Source organism: Notolabrus celidotus, chromosome 2, assembly GCF_009762535.1.
Source record: "Notolabrus celidotus isolate fNotCel1 chromosome 2, fNotCel1.pri, whole genome shotgun sequence".
Lineage (NCBI taxonomy): Eukaryota > Metazoa > Chordata > Actinopteri > Labriformes > Labridae > Notolabrus > Notolabrus celidotus.
The window spans coordinates 29,773,775-29,788,758 of record NC_048273.1 but is presented as its reverse complement, the minus strand read 5'-3'; the positions used below and the strand labels follow the sequence as shown (position 1 = coordinate 29,788,758).

The following is a 14,984-nucleotide window of genomic DNA, read 5'->3' as shown; positions in this document are numbered from 1 at the left end:
GGGGGGGGGGGGGGTGTAGAGAGTGCAGCATGACAAGCAGCAAGGGGTCATGGCCTGGAGTCACACCAATGACCACTGGGCTAAGGGCTCTAGCCTCATCACTACATGCTCTTACACTGCTAGACCAACTGGGCACCCCAATGGAGCTTTTACAAATCCACACAGTTTAGCACAGCACACTCCTCAACTCTAAATACCAGTTCCAGCATAAAACTTATAGAAATAATCGTATCTACTGAAAAACAAGCTCAACTGAAGGCATTGAGAGCCATTGAAACTGCTGCAATAGTAAAGGTGAATAACTTGTGCACAAAAGATGAACTGATCACCTCGTAGGACTTCAGGGGCCCTGCAGTACGTTGGCGTCAACAAAGAAAAGTAATCTTCTTAAAGCTGTTTCAAAGTTTTTCCCTGGATTATAATTTGTCTGAAAAGGTCTGAGACATACATGGGGACCATGTGTTTGAATGACCCAACATGATTTAGCTCATGCTGCCATGTTATCAATAATTAAGCACCCTTTATTATGAATTGATGGCTAAGTTAGGGAGTATTTCCACCCTGCCATTGAGAGCTGTTTGTCAATGTAATGATGGATCATTTTATAAAAGCATCTCCTCCAGCCAGTCAATGACAGGCTGTCTCAGTTATGAGTTTCTCATCGAGTTGAAGGAGAGAAATTTCAAGGTTTTCCTATCCATATTTCCAAACAGTTCTCTATTAGCATAATGTCTCATTAATTCTGACTCTGGCCTTGACTCTTTTTTATTCTCACTTGACCCCATTTGAACTTGACTTTTTGAACCAGACTATGATAACAGCTAATGTTGTAAATCTGCAAGTGCCGTTTAATTCGGGGCACAATTGGGGCTTTGATGAGCTTCACCTCTTTGGCTGCAGGAGCATGGAAAAGGATAAATCACTCGGCTTACGCAAAATGGCAAATACAAATCATCTGAACTTATAAAGCTTTAATGGATGAACAGGTTTTTTTATGGTATTGAGGACAGAATGAAATCCTTTTACAATCCTTTCTGAAGTTCAGGCCACTGCTCCCTTCAGCTTGAAGACTTACCAGAGTTATCAAAGGGCCTGGGTGTGCTGCAGTTCACGTTGTTCAACTTTGCGTCTTGAAAGGATCTTTCTGTCTGCTCTCACCTCTGGATCTTTGCATCTTTTATGTTCTTTACAGGACGTTCCGAACCTTTTCTGACTGAAGTACCTTTACAGTTCTGTCCTATCGATGGCTATATTTCTGTTGATGTCCTCCTTTTCCATCTTTCCTAGTCTTTCTGTTTATATCTGTTACTTTTTGTTTCGTTGCATTTTGTTGTAAAGCACTTTGTTTCTTTGTTTAAAAAAATGCTATATAATTAAAGTTGATTGTTATTGTTCTAAAAACATTTCCATTGAGCAAGTGGGTGCGATAACAATATTTTTTATAAATACTGAGTGTATGTTTTCCGATTTTTGAGAGTTTTATGCATTACTTTTGCTTATTATTTTAAATATTAATCATTTATATTTTCTAGATACTCCAGATGTACATCAAGCACTTTTGGTTAACAGTTTATTAAATCTAATAGGTTTGGGCCTTTTTCAGCTGGTGTTCATTCATTTTAGAAGTTTCTCTTAGTTATCTTTTGCTGACTTTAAGCTAGTTATTTTAACTGTTTTTAGAGTATGGTAAGGGTCGTAGATCCTGTAGCTTTTCTAATCTTGTCCTGTACATGCCAGGGAAGTACTTTCTTACATAAATCAAAATTTGAACTGATGTGCAGCTTAAAATGTTATACAACTCTGTTTATCAGCATGTTATCAATCCTCCGGTTTGAAACTAATGCTGATGGTCTTGTTTGCTTTTGTAGGTCATAAAAAGGCATCGGTATCAATTTCTATCTGTTTCACAACCATGTAAAATCTCCTCACAGGAGCTTTAATACGACAGTTTCAATCTCAAAGTCGTTTTCTCTGGCAGCTTGTGAGGTGATAAAAGGTTTATGCAGGACTGTTTTTGGACTTCTAACGGGGATCCAAAGAGCATTGTGGCTGACGTCACCGCCTCTTTAGACTTTCATGACTTTAGTTTGTGTATCTTTGGATTTAACTTGTTTTTTAATTCTCATATTCTATACAAATCTATAAATTCTTGATTGAATGTGCAATTAGTACTGCAAATATAAAGGTGTCATCAGTGGTCAATTGGCTCTATAATCACCATGTAAATAAATACTTTAGGGCAGCAGTACCTCATCTGTAAGGCCTTGGCTCAGACACAGGAGGGTCACCGGTTCAAGTCTCAGTTAAACTACAATATAGGAGTTGGTACTACTTGCTGAAGAGGAGCCAACTCTCTCCCAGGGCCCTTGAAGCACAAAACTCCCAACAGCTTGGGGCACATCTCTCCATCAGTACATGTCTATAGGATCCTGTTTTCAAATGTGTGTATTCCTGGCCTATATGTGTGTGTAGCTTGATGCTTAACAGAGTAGAATAAGCATGTTTTCTGCATTCTGCAATAGACATAAATACATTCCTTCAACTAGAAACCTCAAACAATTACATCCCAGATTAACTTTGAGGTCTACAGCTGACCTCAGAGCATGATTGGACCCGTTCATTAAGAGAGTATCTTGTTCAGTGACAATACAATAATTTTAGCAGATCACACTGATGTGATTGTGCGACAGATTCTTCTCCAAAATTAGCCTCTATTCTTTCCACATGCCTTGACAATTGTAAAAGTACCCAATCGAGTGCAATCACCGCTCTCAACAAACTCAGCTTTGAGGGTCTGATAGAAATGGAATGATTCATGCTTTGAGTGAAAGAGGCAGAAGGTTAAAATCCTGGGTTACTTTCTTCTCTCACAGTTTTTGCTTTAATGCCTCTCATGCTGGGAGGAGGCTCAACGTGGAAGCAGAGGCTTTTCTCTCTCCGATCACAGCGAGAGGTTTGAGCCCACATAGGAAGTGTTGGACTGCTGGCTCTCTCTCACATCCCTCCACCCCTAATTATTCCATGAATCTCCCCCTCCTCTTCTGCCATCTTGTGTTCATTTTCATAATCTCCTTGAGAGGATGTGATTAAGAATAAAGAGTAGTAGCTGATGGCAGGAATTAGTGGAGGGGATATAATGCAAAAATATGTCTGAGGCTGAGCCAATTCAGCTGCTTAGTATTCTGCCCAGCTCCTCACTTCAGTACTACAGCTCACTTTGAGATAAGAGAGCAGCTGACTGCTCAGAAACTGCCAAGATACCATGTTCTTTATTACAAAGGGGAATGAGAAGTGTCTGGAACGGAGCCTCAACCAACTGCTCAGCAAAATCATCACCAGTATAATCATCCTTCTTTATGAGGAACAGGGTCGTTTCTTGGCTGCGGGGAAAAGAAGAGGTTGTTCACATTCTGAACTTTGCAAGATCCCAAAGGTTTTTATTGATGCAATGTTTGACCTGCAAAGTACTGAGATGTTTCTTTGTATAAAGATGAAACTGTCATTGATAATATATCAGAAGACCTGGAAGTTTATAACACAGGTCTTCTCAGTCTAATTCTCAATTTTAACAACATCCTGAAATCTGGTTTTTACTGTTTTATGTACTCATAAAGTCAAAATATTTCATGTTTTTCCTCCAGATTAACATGCTCTGGAGACTTTTGGCATTCCCTTGATGCCAATATACCTAATAGCTTTGCCTGAATGGCATTTTGCAGTTATTTAGCATACACCTTTCACAAATATAATGCTACTGCCAGGAGTCATTTGGCTCTGCTTTTGTAGAAAGTCTGGAAATTTACATAAACAGCTACCTGGCTTTGATCAAAAAATATAAACACAATGTACCGTCTCTTTTTACCATACCTTTCTCAATTGCTAAAACACTAAACCCTATGAACCAAACCAAATTCCTTAGCGGCCTGAACCCATGTATTGAATCAGTCACTTATTGGCAAAACCATAATCACTTTTCACCTGGCTATACAACCTGCAAACACATTCTCACTCACTAAAACACATTTTGCACTGGGATGCACTTGTGTTGTATAATGGTAAGCACAGGTAACAAAAGTTAAACACATTTGAAGCACAGGTGTCACAGCTAAAACACGACGACTCAAAATTGATCACACTTGTGGCTAATGATGTGAGGAAACCAATATAAGCCTGGATCCGGCACACCAGGGTGTCCCCCCCCAAAAAAAAAAATTCATTTAGCCTACTGTGAACAATACACATTATTTTCTACAGCTTCATGTCCTGAGCATTGTGTGTAATGACTGCTCAGTATTGTTTTAATGTTGATTGACTTGGGGTATGATCTGACAACATTGTTTGGTTTTGCAGGAAGAGTCAGAGGTTTGGTGAATGTAGCTTGAAAATTGGGTTGTGTGCTTATAGTGTTGAGAAAAGCGTGGTGGATATTAAGAAATGTGTTTTAGCAGTCGAGAAATACTGTACTCTAAGTAATAGATTAAACAGGCATGCTTTAACTTCCCATTGGGTTTGATCATCTAATTTAACACAGAGCAAGAGAGCGGAGTGACACAACCTCCATGACAGCGTATGTCCTTTTACGGCTTGCAGGACTTCATATTTGTTGAATTTGATGAGAAGGCTGCGCTGATTTTAACCTCAGTCGATAGGACTTCTTGTTTCTGTGCTGCAGCTGCTGATGTTGGAGAGAAAACCTGAAGATATTTGAATTTATGTGCACAGTGGAGATGCACACTAACTAAACCCAACACAGAACATAGATACGAGTGCTGCTTACAAGCGGCGTTCAATATCAGCAAAGCTTAGCAGTGGAAAGCGGATGCAAGCTTTATGCCAAGTTCTACAAACCAGTATGTTGTATCTATACGTCGTTTCACCCCCTCTCAGTGGGGTTTAAAACACAATCCATTTAGATTAAGGCAAAGCCCGCAGGTGGATCTGCATCGACTGGGATGGTTACACTCTGAAGTGCTGTGTTCTCAGTGGTTAAAAATAAACTGTATATCAAAGGTGATAACACATCAGTGTTGTTGCTTTCACCAGACCCAAGAGGACAAAGAATTTAAGACAGTGTATTCTTTTTGTTTGAAACAGACAATACAATGGAAGAAAGTGAAGCTGAATGAGACTTCCAAAAAAAAAGCAGACTTTAAGAAGAGGTATTTCTTAACGATTTAAGAAAGAAAAAACTTTATTTAAAAAAGTATTCACAATTTGAGACACAAAGTTTCACTCATCAAGCAGTAAGATGGTATCATTGTTCTTCCTGACTCCAGAAGACTTCTATTTGAACCTAATGTGGAGACTTAGCAAGTTCATTCTGACTTCATATTTGATGCAAACTCAGCCCAGTCGCTACATTCTATCAGAGCGTTTCCAGTCTGTTGGAGAGTTCATAGCATGACTACATACAGGGTAATAAAAACATCCATTCATATCACACTTACTTTGAGGTTTGGCATGTGCTGTGATGCAGACTGACAGGAGGTATGACATGTACAGACCATGACATTATGAACAGCTTTTATTATGAGGCTGTGTTTGATGGTATACTTTTGGGGAAACGATCTGTTAAAGTATGTTGTGGCATTGCTGGGGAGTATATCTAATCCAAGACTGATGGTGGGGGCTCTGTGTAGTCCAGGCAGACTGCTGTAAAGGGGTTCATTCTAAAAACTGTTCCGTGTATCTGAGGGTCTATGCTGCTGGGTCAGCTTCCCGTAGCCCCCTCTGGCTGGGTCGTAGTCCTGCCTGTACTCATCTCTCACCTACACGGGAAATAAGAACACAGCCGGAGGGCACAGGTAAATACACATCTTTCATTATTTCAGTGGAGGATGTTTTATCCTGAAGTCACAGACTGGAGGGCTTTTTATAAAAACACAGCTTGACTGTATTGTCCTCCACAATAAAACTATCCTTGTTCAAATATTTATGTTTTCCTATTTACATTCTCCCAGACGGCTCCCTGTGTACCACTACAACAAAACTCCACATTATTATGCATATTGTGTTTGCTAACAGCATAATATACGCTTTCATTTCTCAAAATGCCATGCTGTAGTAATGCTGTCTCTTCAAAGGTCATGGTTAATCATGCATAATTTATTTTGGAAGTTATATCACTTTTTAAATATCATACTGGTGTATTAAAATGTCATGATATAAAGTATTGATCTTTTTCAGAGACATTTCAGAATATGTAATTTTTCAAATGCCAAAGTACGCTTCATTTTATATTGTTTTCTAAAACGCTGTGTTGCAGAAAATCAGAAACTTTTTGCTGTTAAGAACCAAGCGGCAACCTCCACTCTCAAAATATGAAGCCCATGCGGAAGTGTTGTAAACGACAATTCATCGAGAATCCATTTGAGGCCAGCTGTAGAAACACCGGAAACCACATACACCAATTCAAAAAAGATGATCTTTGTAGCATTAATAAACATGTTTACAGCCTGGTTCAAAAAACAGCTTCGATCTACATAGCTAATTTCTGAATCGGCACACACTGTACGGGGGTGAATTTTTTTCTAACACAACGGTTAAGGAGTTATTAATATTCCGAGTTTTTGCCCAAATAAGGACATTACTGACGTGACTCCCGGACAGGAACACATAACTGTTTGCTAGGAGGCTCAAACTCTGTCTCTTTACGTCACACTCTTTTGGTTGAGTTCCGCATTTCCAATCTAAGTATCTACATAAAGCTTGTCAGCAGAAGGAAGCATGAAGTGCTCTAAAATGTCCTGGTAGATGGCTGCGTTGACTCTGGACTTCAGAAAACACACTGGACCAACACCAGCAGATGACAGGGCACCCCAAATCATCACCGACTGTGGAAACTTCACACTTAACTTCAAGCAACGTGGATTCTGTGCCTCTCCGCTCTTCCTCCAGACTCTGAGACCTTGATTTCCAAATGAAATGCTAATTTTCATCTGAAAAGAGGACTTTGGACCACTGAGCCACAGTCCAGTCCTTTTTCTCCTTAACCCAGGTAAGACACTTCTGGCGTTGTCTCTGGTTCAGGAGTGGCTTTACACGAGGAATGCAACATTTGTAGCCCATGTCCTGGATTCATCTGTGCGTGGTGGCTCTTGATGCACTGACTCCAGCGTCCACTCCTTGTGACGCTCCCCCACATTCTTGAATGGATTTTTTTTGACAATCCTCTCCAGGCTGCGGTTATCCCGGTTTCTTGTGCACCTTTTTCTACCACACTTTTTCCTTCCACTCAACGTTCTATGACTATGCTCGAATACAGCTCCCTCTGAACAACCAGCTTCTTTTGCAATGACCTTTTGTGGCTTACCCTCCTTGTGGAAAGTGCCAATGACGGTCTTCTGCACATCTGTCAAGTCAGCAGTCTTCTCCATGATAGTGTCCCTACTGAACCAGACTGAGAGACTATTTAGAGTCTCAGGAAACCTTTGCATGTGTTTTGAGTTCATTAGCTGATTCGGGTGTGACCCCATGAGTTTCCAATATTGAACTTTGTCACAATTTTCTAATTTTCTGGGACACTGAATTTCGGGTTTTAATTATCTGTAAGCCATATTCTTCAAAATTACAAGAATTAAGGCTTGAAATATGTCCCTCTATGTGTAATGAATCAATATAATATATGAGTTTCACTTTCTGACTTGAGTGACAAAAAATATTGAACCTTTTCACGATATTCACAGACAGATGAAGAGGCAAGGGAAGGGATCCTGAACATCACAATAACAGCACCGCTAAACAGATGTTCATAGTCAGCAATCAAATCATGACATGCTTGACCTTAACCTGAGACCAGAGCAACAGCTGGCAGAGAGCATCAAATTGTATCTCACTGTTACTACTACAAGTGACGGTTCTCTGCAGGAAACATCATCAAACTGATCATTTTTACTCATTCTTTTACAATCCAGCTCGTCGGAGTCGCTTTCAATGAGAGAGACTTCTTTTATAAGTGCACTTTGGGGCTAAAGTTGCTGATTCACTGTTTGAATAATGAAAACTCAGCCTTAATTAGCAGATGTGTTTCCCATTAAGAGGTAAACGCATTAAGCACATGAATTAATGGAGTAACTAACTGACTTTTGTTAAAATGACAAACAAAACAAAATGAATCACACACACAGGGGAGTAGCACTGACGTTCAATTAGACAGAGATGAAGTGTTTTTGTAACCAGAGTAACAAACTCACACCAACAGAGTTGTGCCTGGAACAAGAGGAGCCAAATAATCTATGTGGCTTATAACTGAGGTTACTCAAAGTGACATAAAGGATAGAAATGATATCAGTTACAGTGAGCTTAAAGTTTGGAAATAGTTTGTGAGGTGTGTACCCTGATGAAGAAGAAATGTCAAACCTTCTTATACCTGTCCCCCCAGCAGCATTGTGCGCACAGTAACGAAGCTCTGACGTCATCATTGTGCTTTCATACCAAACTGATCCGGGTGTCCCACTGACATCGTGTGATGTAAACTCACATACGCATACTGTTTGGCCCTGCCTGCTCACAGTCATGGCGTCTTGCCTCTGTGTAACTCCCGCTGATGCCAGCACAGCTGTGACACAACTTGATCCATCACGCCTCTGTCCCATCCATATTGAAGGCCAGATGCTGCAGGGGGGTGTACATATTGTACCCTAAATTGGCAGTTCACTCAGTCCAAACACGAAAAAACGGTTCTCAATTGATCGCCGGCTCCGAACCAGCCCTGAAACTGTCTCGGTGGAAAGGAGGTTTATTGGTGCAAAAATTCAAGCAGCTAATCTGTCTCATTGAGACCAAAGTGGTGTGCCTGTGTTTAAATTCAACAGACACTGGAATAGAATAACTTATACATGTAGAGATGTTGATTTCAGGAACATTTTGAGGTGGACATTAATTTTTTCCAGAGCTGTATTCAATAATAGGTTTTTTGGTTATTAGTTTGGTTATAAAAAGTTTCTAATAATAGACAGACATGCTGTTTAATTGGTGTTTTGTGTGGGTGACAGTGAGCAAGGCAGGGTACCACAATAACAACAAACTGAACCATAATAAATACGGAACGTCACAATCCTCACCTGTCCTCCAGACTTGCCCCGGCCGAACTGCCGTCCCTCCTTGAAGCCGGCGTCCCAGTCCGTCCTGATGATACGGTCATCTAGCCGCGTGCCATTAATGAAGCGCATGGCATTTTCTGCTCCTGTACGTGTGTAGTATCTGGCATAGCAAGGGTTAAGGTCTGGAACAGACTTCTTAGCTTTCACAACATTCACAACTCACCCTGGTGGTGATGCTTAAACTGATAACAAAGCAATGAAAGATGTTGACTTGGTAACATGTCGTGTTTGTTGAGTGTGAGGATGAGTTGTTATATTTTAAAGGATACTCTACGAAGCAGAATCCACAGGCTGTCTTCTTGACTTTATCCAGACCTATGATGATGCGTTTTACATCTCCACCTTTAGAAAATAGCTCATACACCTGTTTATTAGTGAAACACACAAAAGACAAAAATAAGACATATGTTAAGCACTGACGAGTATCATAGAAAGGCCTTTAAATGATAATGTAACAAAAAGGTGATTTGAGATATAAGACCACTAAATGGGCTTTTTCTGTTTTAAATACAAACATGTGACAGTCAAATTTGTTCAAGACTTCTACAAGCCACAGAGACTAAACACAGCCAACATGGGGATCTGGGTTTTAACTTGATGTAGTTCAGTGATGAGCAGTGTACATTACCTGTTCCTCAGTTGTATAGAAGGAGAGATTTCCAACATATAAAGTGTGGCTCTGCTTCAGCAGTTTCTCCTGGTCATAGCGGTTACCCTGTAAACAAAAAGGCAGATGTAAATATACAATAAACATGGTCTAAAATAAGGACCCGGTCCCTGGGCATGGTTGCGGTTTCTCCATCATGAGTCACATTAGTAGGGAGTCCATCTGTACTCTGCAGATCTTATTTTTAGTGTTGTAGAAACGTAACCACATAAAGAAACCCTAAAATGTTAACTTTTGGCACAATTTTTACCCCTAGAGGAGCTGACTACAGAAAGACAAAACAGAGGACACATTTTTCAAGACCTCTGGTGTTCGCTCCTCTCCAGCCTTGGGGAAGGTTTCTAGAGGAAACATATAGTGGTATATATGGATATGGTGGTATATAGATACGCATTGGTCTGTGGACTTAAAGTGCTATGTTGCTGTCTTTGTCTTGTCAAATGTTGTTGTGAAGGTATGTGCATGTGCTGCCTCATTTTAGAAAAAATAAGGATAGAAGGAAAAACAAAAATATTTGTATTAAATGGGCAGTAGATGCAGTTCTTCTTGAAAAATGACTAAAAAAAAATAAAATACACATACATGTTGATGAAATTATTGTTGTTTTTGCAGTGAGGCATCATTTATGTTGTGAACGAACAATGTGTTACTTTTATTTCTATCAGCTTACTTTTATTTTAAGAGCGCTTGTTTGTATGTGTTGCATTTCGTGTTTTCTTTTGTTTAAATGTATATTTATTCGTCTTTTTGCTTTTGTCTAATTTGTTCGTTTTTTAAGGTGTATATATTTATAATTGAAAATCAAAATGAAAAAAATATATTTTATAAAAATATCTGAGGAGAGAACAGACAAATCTTTAACAGCATCAATGCTTTCACAGAATCGTGGTCAAGTCAGTAAAAGGAAGCATATAACAGATAATAAAAAACGTTTTATCCCCAGTATGTGAGACTTTCTATCACCATGAGATGTCTACACTTGTGAGTTTAAAATCAGGTATTACAAAGAGACGGAACAGACACGAGCAGCCCACTCTGTTGTTGCTAACTGCTAGCTAACAACAAACGCTGCATTGACGTTGAAAAACTCAGAAATCCACTTTCAGTTATTCTTCGTTAAATACTTCTTCACTTACCTTAAAATGTTGGTCTCTGTACTGACTAACGTCAATGTAAGAATCGCTGGTCAAAGCGTTTAATTTCACAGCCATGATGAAGAATAGTCGATGAGCCGCCTGCAGTTATTTTGCATAACGGAAATACAACCAAGCGATTTCTGGTTCAACTGTCCGTCATTTAAAGAGCTCCGGATGCAACATCCGTTTTCTAACAACACATACAGCTGAGTGAGTGGCGCCCCCTGCTGGCTAGTCAATGACACACTGAGGTACTTTCATGTTCTCATGCACAGAAAGATGTGGTGCCACATGATTGGGTGCTGCGGGTTAGTCGTTGGCTGAGTCTGATTGGACTTGGAGCAGTTAGTGGTCTTTCCCTCTTTATTCATGTTGTCCCCTCTGGTCTGAATCACTGCCATAGACTACACACTAACACTGCCTGTCTTGTTCTTTCTCTCAGGTGAAAGTCGCTTTGGACAAAAGCTTCTTAATAGAATTGTAACATTGTAAATTGTAACTGACTGGCCCTCCTGTGAGACTTGCAGTTTTAACCTTTGGGTCGTTTTTATTGTGGGATTTGTTACTAACTTTATTCTAAGGAGCAATTTATTATTTGTTTTATTGATACTTGTATATTTTCCGATTCATTTTATGAAATTCGTCTACAGTTTAATCAATGTGTTTCATAAGTAATGCAGGTATTACAATATTCAGAAAAAAATGTTGGATATTTCAATATTTATAAACTTATACTTTCCAGATTATGTAGTGCAATTTCTCAATTTTTCTAATCTTTTTTTTTTTAAATCTTACTTTATTGAAATATTTGCAAAAAAATTGCTTTCTTATTCTTTTATTTTGATCTTGTTATTCATATTTCCAGGATAATTAAATGCTAATTTGAACTAATACTTTTTTATATTTTCATACTGGATGCATTTTTCTGTTATTTCACCTTTTCTATTCTATATTCAAAATTGTTTCAGATCAATGACAGCTTATGTGTTTAATGTAAGATATGCAATCCCAGAAATGTTTCAGTGCAATAATCTGACATCTGAGGCAGTTTTTTAAATGTTACACAGCACCCTGTTGTATACATTTACCAACCATATGCCCACACGTATGTCACAGAAATAACACATTGGTATCATTACATGATTTCATGTCCCAAAAACACACAGACTGCCAAATGTCCAGTAAGGTAAACATTTTATTATCATAATTCAGATAAACAAAAACAGATGTCCTTATATTTCTGACTTCTGAGTTAATAAACAATTTACATAAATTTGTAAAGGAAGTACAGTAACGTATGGACTGGTTTATAAATCACAGATAATGAACGACAAAAATGAGATGAGATGGCAGGAAATGACTTTTTTTTCCGTCCACAGCAATATCCTGGTCTGCTCTGCCCGCTGTCAGTTCTACTTATGTTTAGCAAAAACATACAGACTACTCTGTTACCATATAATCACATCAGTCCAATAAATGAGAGCATAAGGGCCAGTTTAAAAGCCCAAAAAGGTTGACTGCAGATCTGCCGCGGGGCATCTCCCATAATGGCCTCGTAGTCTTCATCAGAGTTTGGATTTCTCTGCTTTGTGCTTCTGCAGCTCCTGGAACCTAAAAGACAAATACAGAACAATAAACATTCATATCATATCAGGCGCAGATGGAGGAAAAAGATGGCCAGTGAAGATGCGTTCTGACAAAAGCTCAACACAGTAGTGTTTTCTCAGAATAAGCAGCTCTGTGTTGAGGTTTGGAGCTCAGGGATAACAATGCATCAGATTTCTGCTTTAATATGACAACAGCTCTAATTTAGTGTTTTTGATAAACCAGTAATGTTGCTTAAATGAAGGTCTAAGTATTTTTAGAAACTGATAACGAAACTGCACTTTTTCAGTTCCTATCGCCTGCAGCTGGCTCATTGTTGCTGTTCTGTCTTGTTGCATTACCCCTCAAATCATCCCTCAAATCTGATCTGCTGTCAAAACCAGAGAGTAACCAGGACTCTTTAGAGACAATACTGAACTGAAAGAATGCTTTTTGGTATAATATTAACAACAACAAGAAGATGTTTCCTGTAAATACTTCTCAACAAAATTATGCTTTAATCTGAAGCAACAGTTACATTGTTGATAACAAAGAGAAAAAACAGATTTTTTTGGGGGGGGGGGGGGCATTCAAACACTTATATCAATGCAAACCTCTGCAGAAAGAGGTTTTAATTAAACATAAATTAATTGAATGTGTATCGTTGAAAAATCAATACTGCTGTGAAACATCTGTACAACCATGAAAATAAGATTTTGTAAATACAGGGTGCTCATTGAAAAGATTGTGATTGCTGGATTTAAGTACACCTACACATGACTTCATTTAAAGCTCTTCTCAAATGCATACAAAACATTAAACTATGGGTGTACTTTATTCTTATTTTTAAGGGGGCAGTGGGCGCATCTTGACTCATTGTGATGTGCATGCTTTGTGAACAAATCTAATTATAGGACCTGCTAATTTTAAGCTTACATCATAATAAATAATTTTAGATTTATCAGTGCACCAGGAATATTCCAAGAATAATGTAAAAGCTGCAAAAAAAATTCTCCTTTATCAAGTTGCAAACACTTTCCATATGTTTTAACTCACGTTTTGAAAGTTATCTCCCTTGCCATGTTTCTTCATCAAAGTTCGGATCTCCTCTCGATGTTGAGCAGCTCCACCTCGAAAATAAGCGTCGCTCCTCCGGGGATCTTTGGTGGAGCCCCCCGGTCTCCGTAGCCGAGCTCTGCGGGGATGACCAGCTTCCTCTTCTCGCCCTCGCACATGCCCAGGAGGCCCTGGTCCCAGCCTTTGATCACTTGCCCAGTGCCAAGGGTGAAGGTGAAGGGCCTGTCGCGGGGGATGCTGCTGTCAAACTCGGTGCCGTCCTCCAGCTTGCCCGTGTAGTGCATGTTCAGCACGTCTCCTTTGCGGGATTTGATGGGGCAGTTGTCCACTCGCTTCTTGATGCCAATCTGCAGCTTCTTCTTCTCGGCTCCATTCACCGCCACCGGGCTGAGAGAGAGCACGGTCACAGCGAATAATAGCAACACCCGCATGGCTGCAGAGCAATCTGAGGGTCCAGCTGGTAAATCGGTTGGTTTAAACGAGATTGGGCTCAAAGCTGAGGTGCAAATTTGGAGGAGGAATAAGGGAAATGAGCCGGGAAATCTGCGACTGAAAGCGGATGACCGGACGATTAGACCCGGAAGTACTTTGCAGTCTTGTGTTACCAGAAACATTGTCCGGAAAACCGTTGTCCACTAAGTTGAAGTAAGCTTCAGGTTCGTCATATGGGTCATTTTTAGAAAGAACATATATTTAGCACAAAAAGTAATATAAATTATAATGGAATTGGAATTCACATTTGAAAATAAATAAGTCAAAGATCTAATAATAATAGCAATAATAAGAATGTTAATTAAAGGGGATAAGAGCAAAAAATGTATAGTCTAACTTCACAGTGAGAATTAAAGAGAAAAAAATTACAATAAATACAAAACAAAATAAGTAGAATTTGTATCTTTATTTCCTTAATTTGAATAAAATGTAAAAAAAAAAAAAAAGGAGCACAATTGGTTTACTTTGACTGTAAGAAATAAAAATATAATTCAAATTATATATATATATATATAGCATATGCATATACATATTTTGAGACATTATTTTATGTCAGTTTAGTATTTCAAATAAATCTCCTCATTTGCTTTGTCAGTAACATCAGAACTTATCTCCAAGTCTTCCTCTTTGGGGTTTTTATACTGGCAGGATACTGACAGGTTACATAACATCAAACAGGGTTATTTACTGCACTACATTTCAGAAAAAAATGTACTTTATTTACCCCACCATATCTATTTTTTCTTTAATAACTCCAGGTGCCCAGAGTTCCTAATTACCAAACAAACAAAAACAAACAAAAGAAATACTAAATATGTAAAAAATCTAAATATAGTAAACAAATGACTAGCAAAAAATATATCCCCAAATCTAACTTTAATTATCTATAAAAAGAAAGGGTTGGATACATCTAACAACTAATACTAC

At 38.8% G+C, this 14,984-nt stretch overlaps 2 protein-coding genes across 2 annotated transcripts; both read right to left on the bottom strand.

Annotated features, from left to right (window-relative positions):
* Positions 1-5,166: 5,166 nt before the first annotated feature.
* On the bottom strand, positions 5,167-11,048 carry ncbp2 (nuclear cap binding protein subunit 2). Its single transcript, XM_034674205.1, has 5 exons — positions 10,905-11,048; positions 9,730-9,816; positions 9,371-9,465; positions 9,063-9,201; positions 5,167-5,768 (listed from the first exon to the last, which is right to left on the bottom strand). The coding sequence occupies exons 1-5, from the start codon at positions 10,977-10,979 to the stop codon at positions 5,670-5,672; spliced, it is 495 nt and encodes a 164-aa protein (XP_034530096.1). The 5' UTR covers positions 10,980-11,048; the 3' UTR covers positions 5,167-5,669.
* Positions 11,049-12,081: 1,033 nt separating this feature from the next.
* Positions 12,082-14,194, bottom strand: fkbp2 (FKBP prolyl isomerase 2). Its single transcript, XM_034674197.1, has 2 exons — positions 13,545-14,194; positions 12,082-12,515 (listed from the first exon to the last, which is right to left on the bottom strand). Exon 1 carries the CDS (start codon positions 14,177-14,179, stop codon positions 13,580-13,582), a length of 600 nt encoding a protein of 199 aa, XP_034530088.1. The 5' UTR covers positions 14,180-14,194; the 3' UTR covers positions 12,082-12,515; positions 13,545-13,579.
* Positions 14,195-14,984: the final 790 nt, after the last annotated feature.

Coding starts and splice junctions, on each gene's coding strand:
- ncbp2 (XM_034674205.1), bottom strand. CDS start 10,979: ATGGCTGTGAAATTAAACGCTTTGACCAGCGATTCTTACATTGACGTT. Junction 9,817..10,904: donor ACAGAGACCAACATTTTAAG/GTAAGTGAAGAA, acceptor TTTTGTTTACAG/GGTAACCGCTATGACCAGGA. Junction 9,202..9,370: donor TGTGGATTCTGCTTCGTAGA/GTATCCTTTAAA, acceptor TTGCTATGCCAG/ATACTACACACGTACAGGAG.
- fkbp2 (XM_034674197.1), bottom strand. CDS start 14,179: ATGTTTCTGGTAACACAAGACTGCAAAGTACTTCCGGGTCTAATCGTC.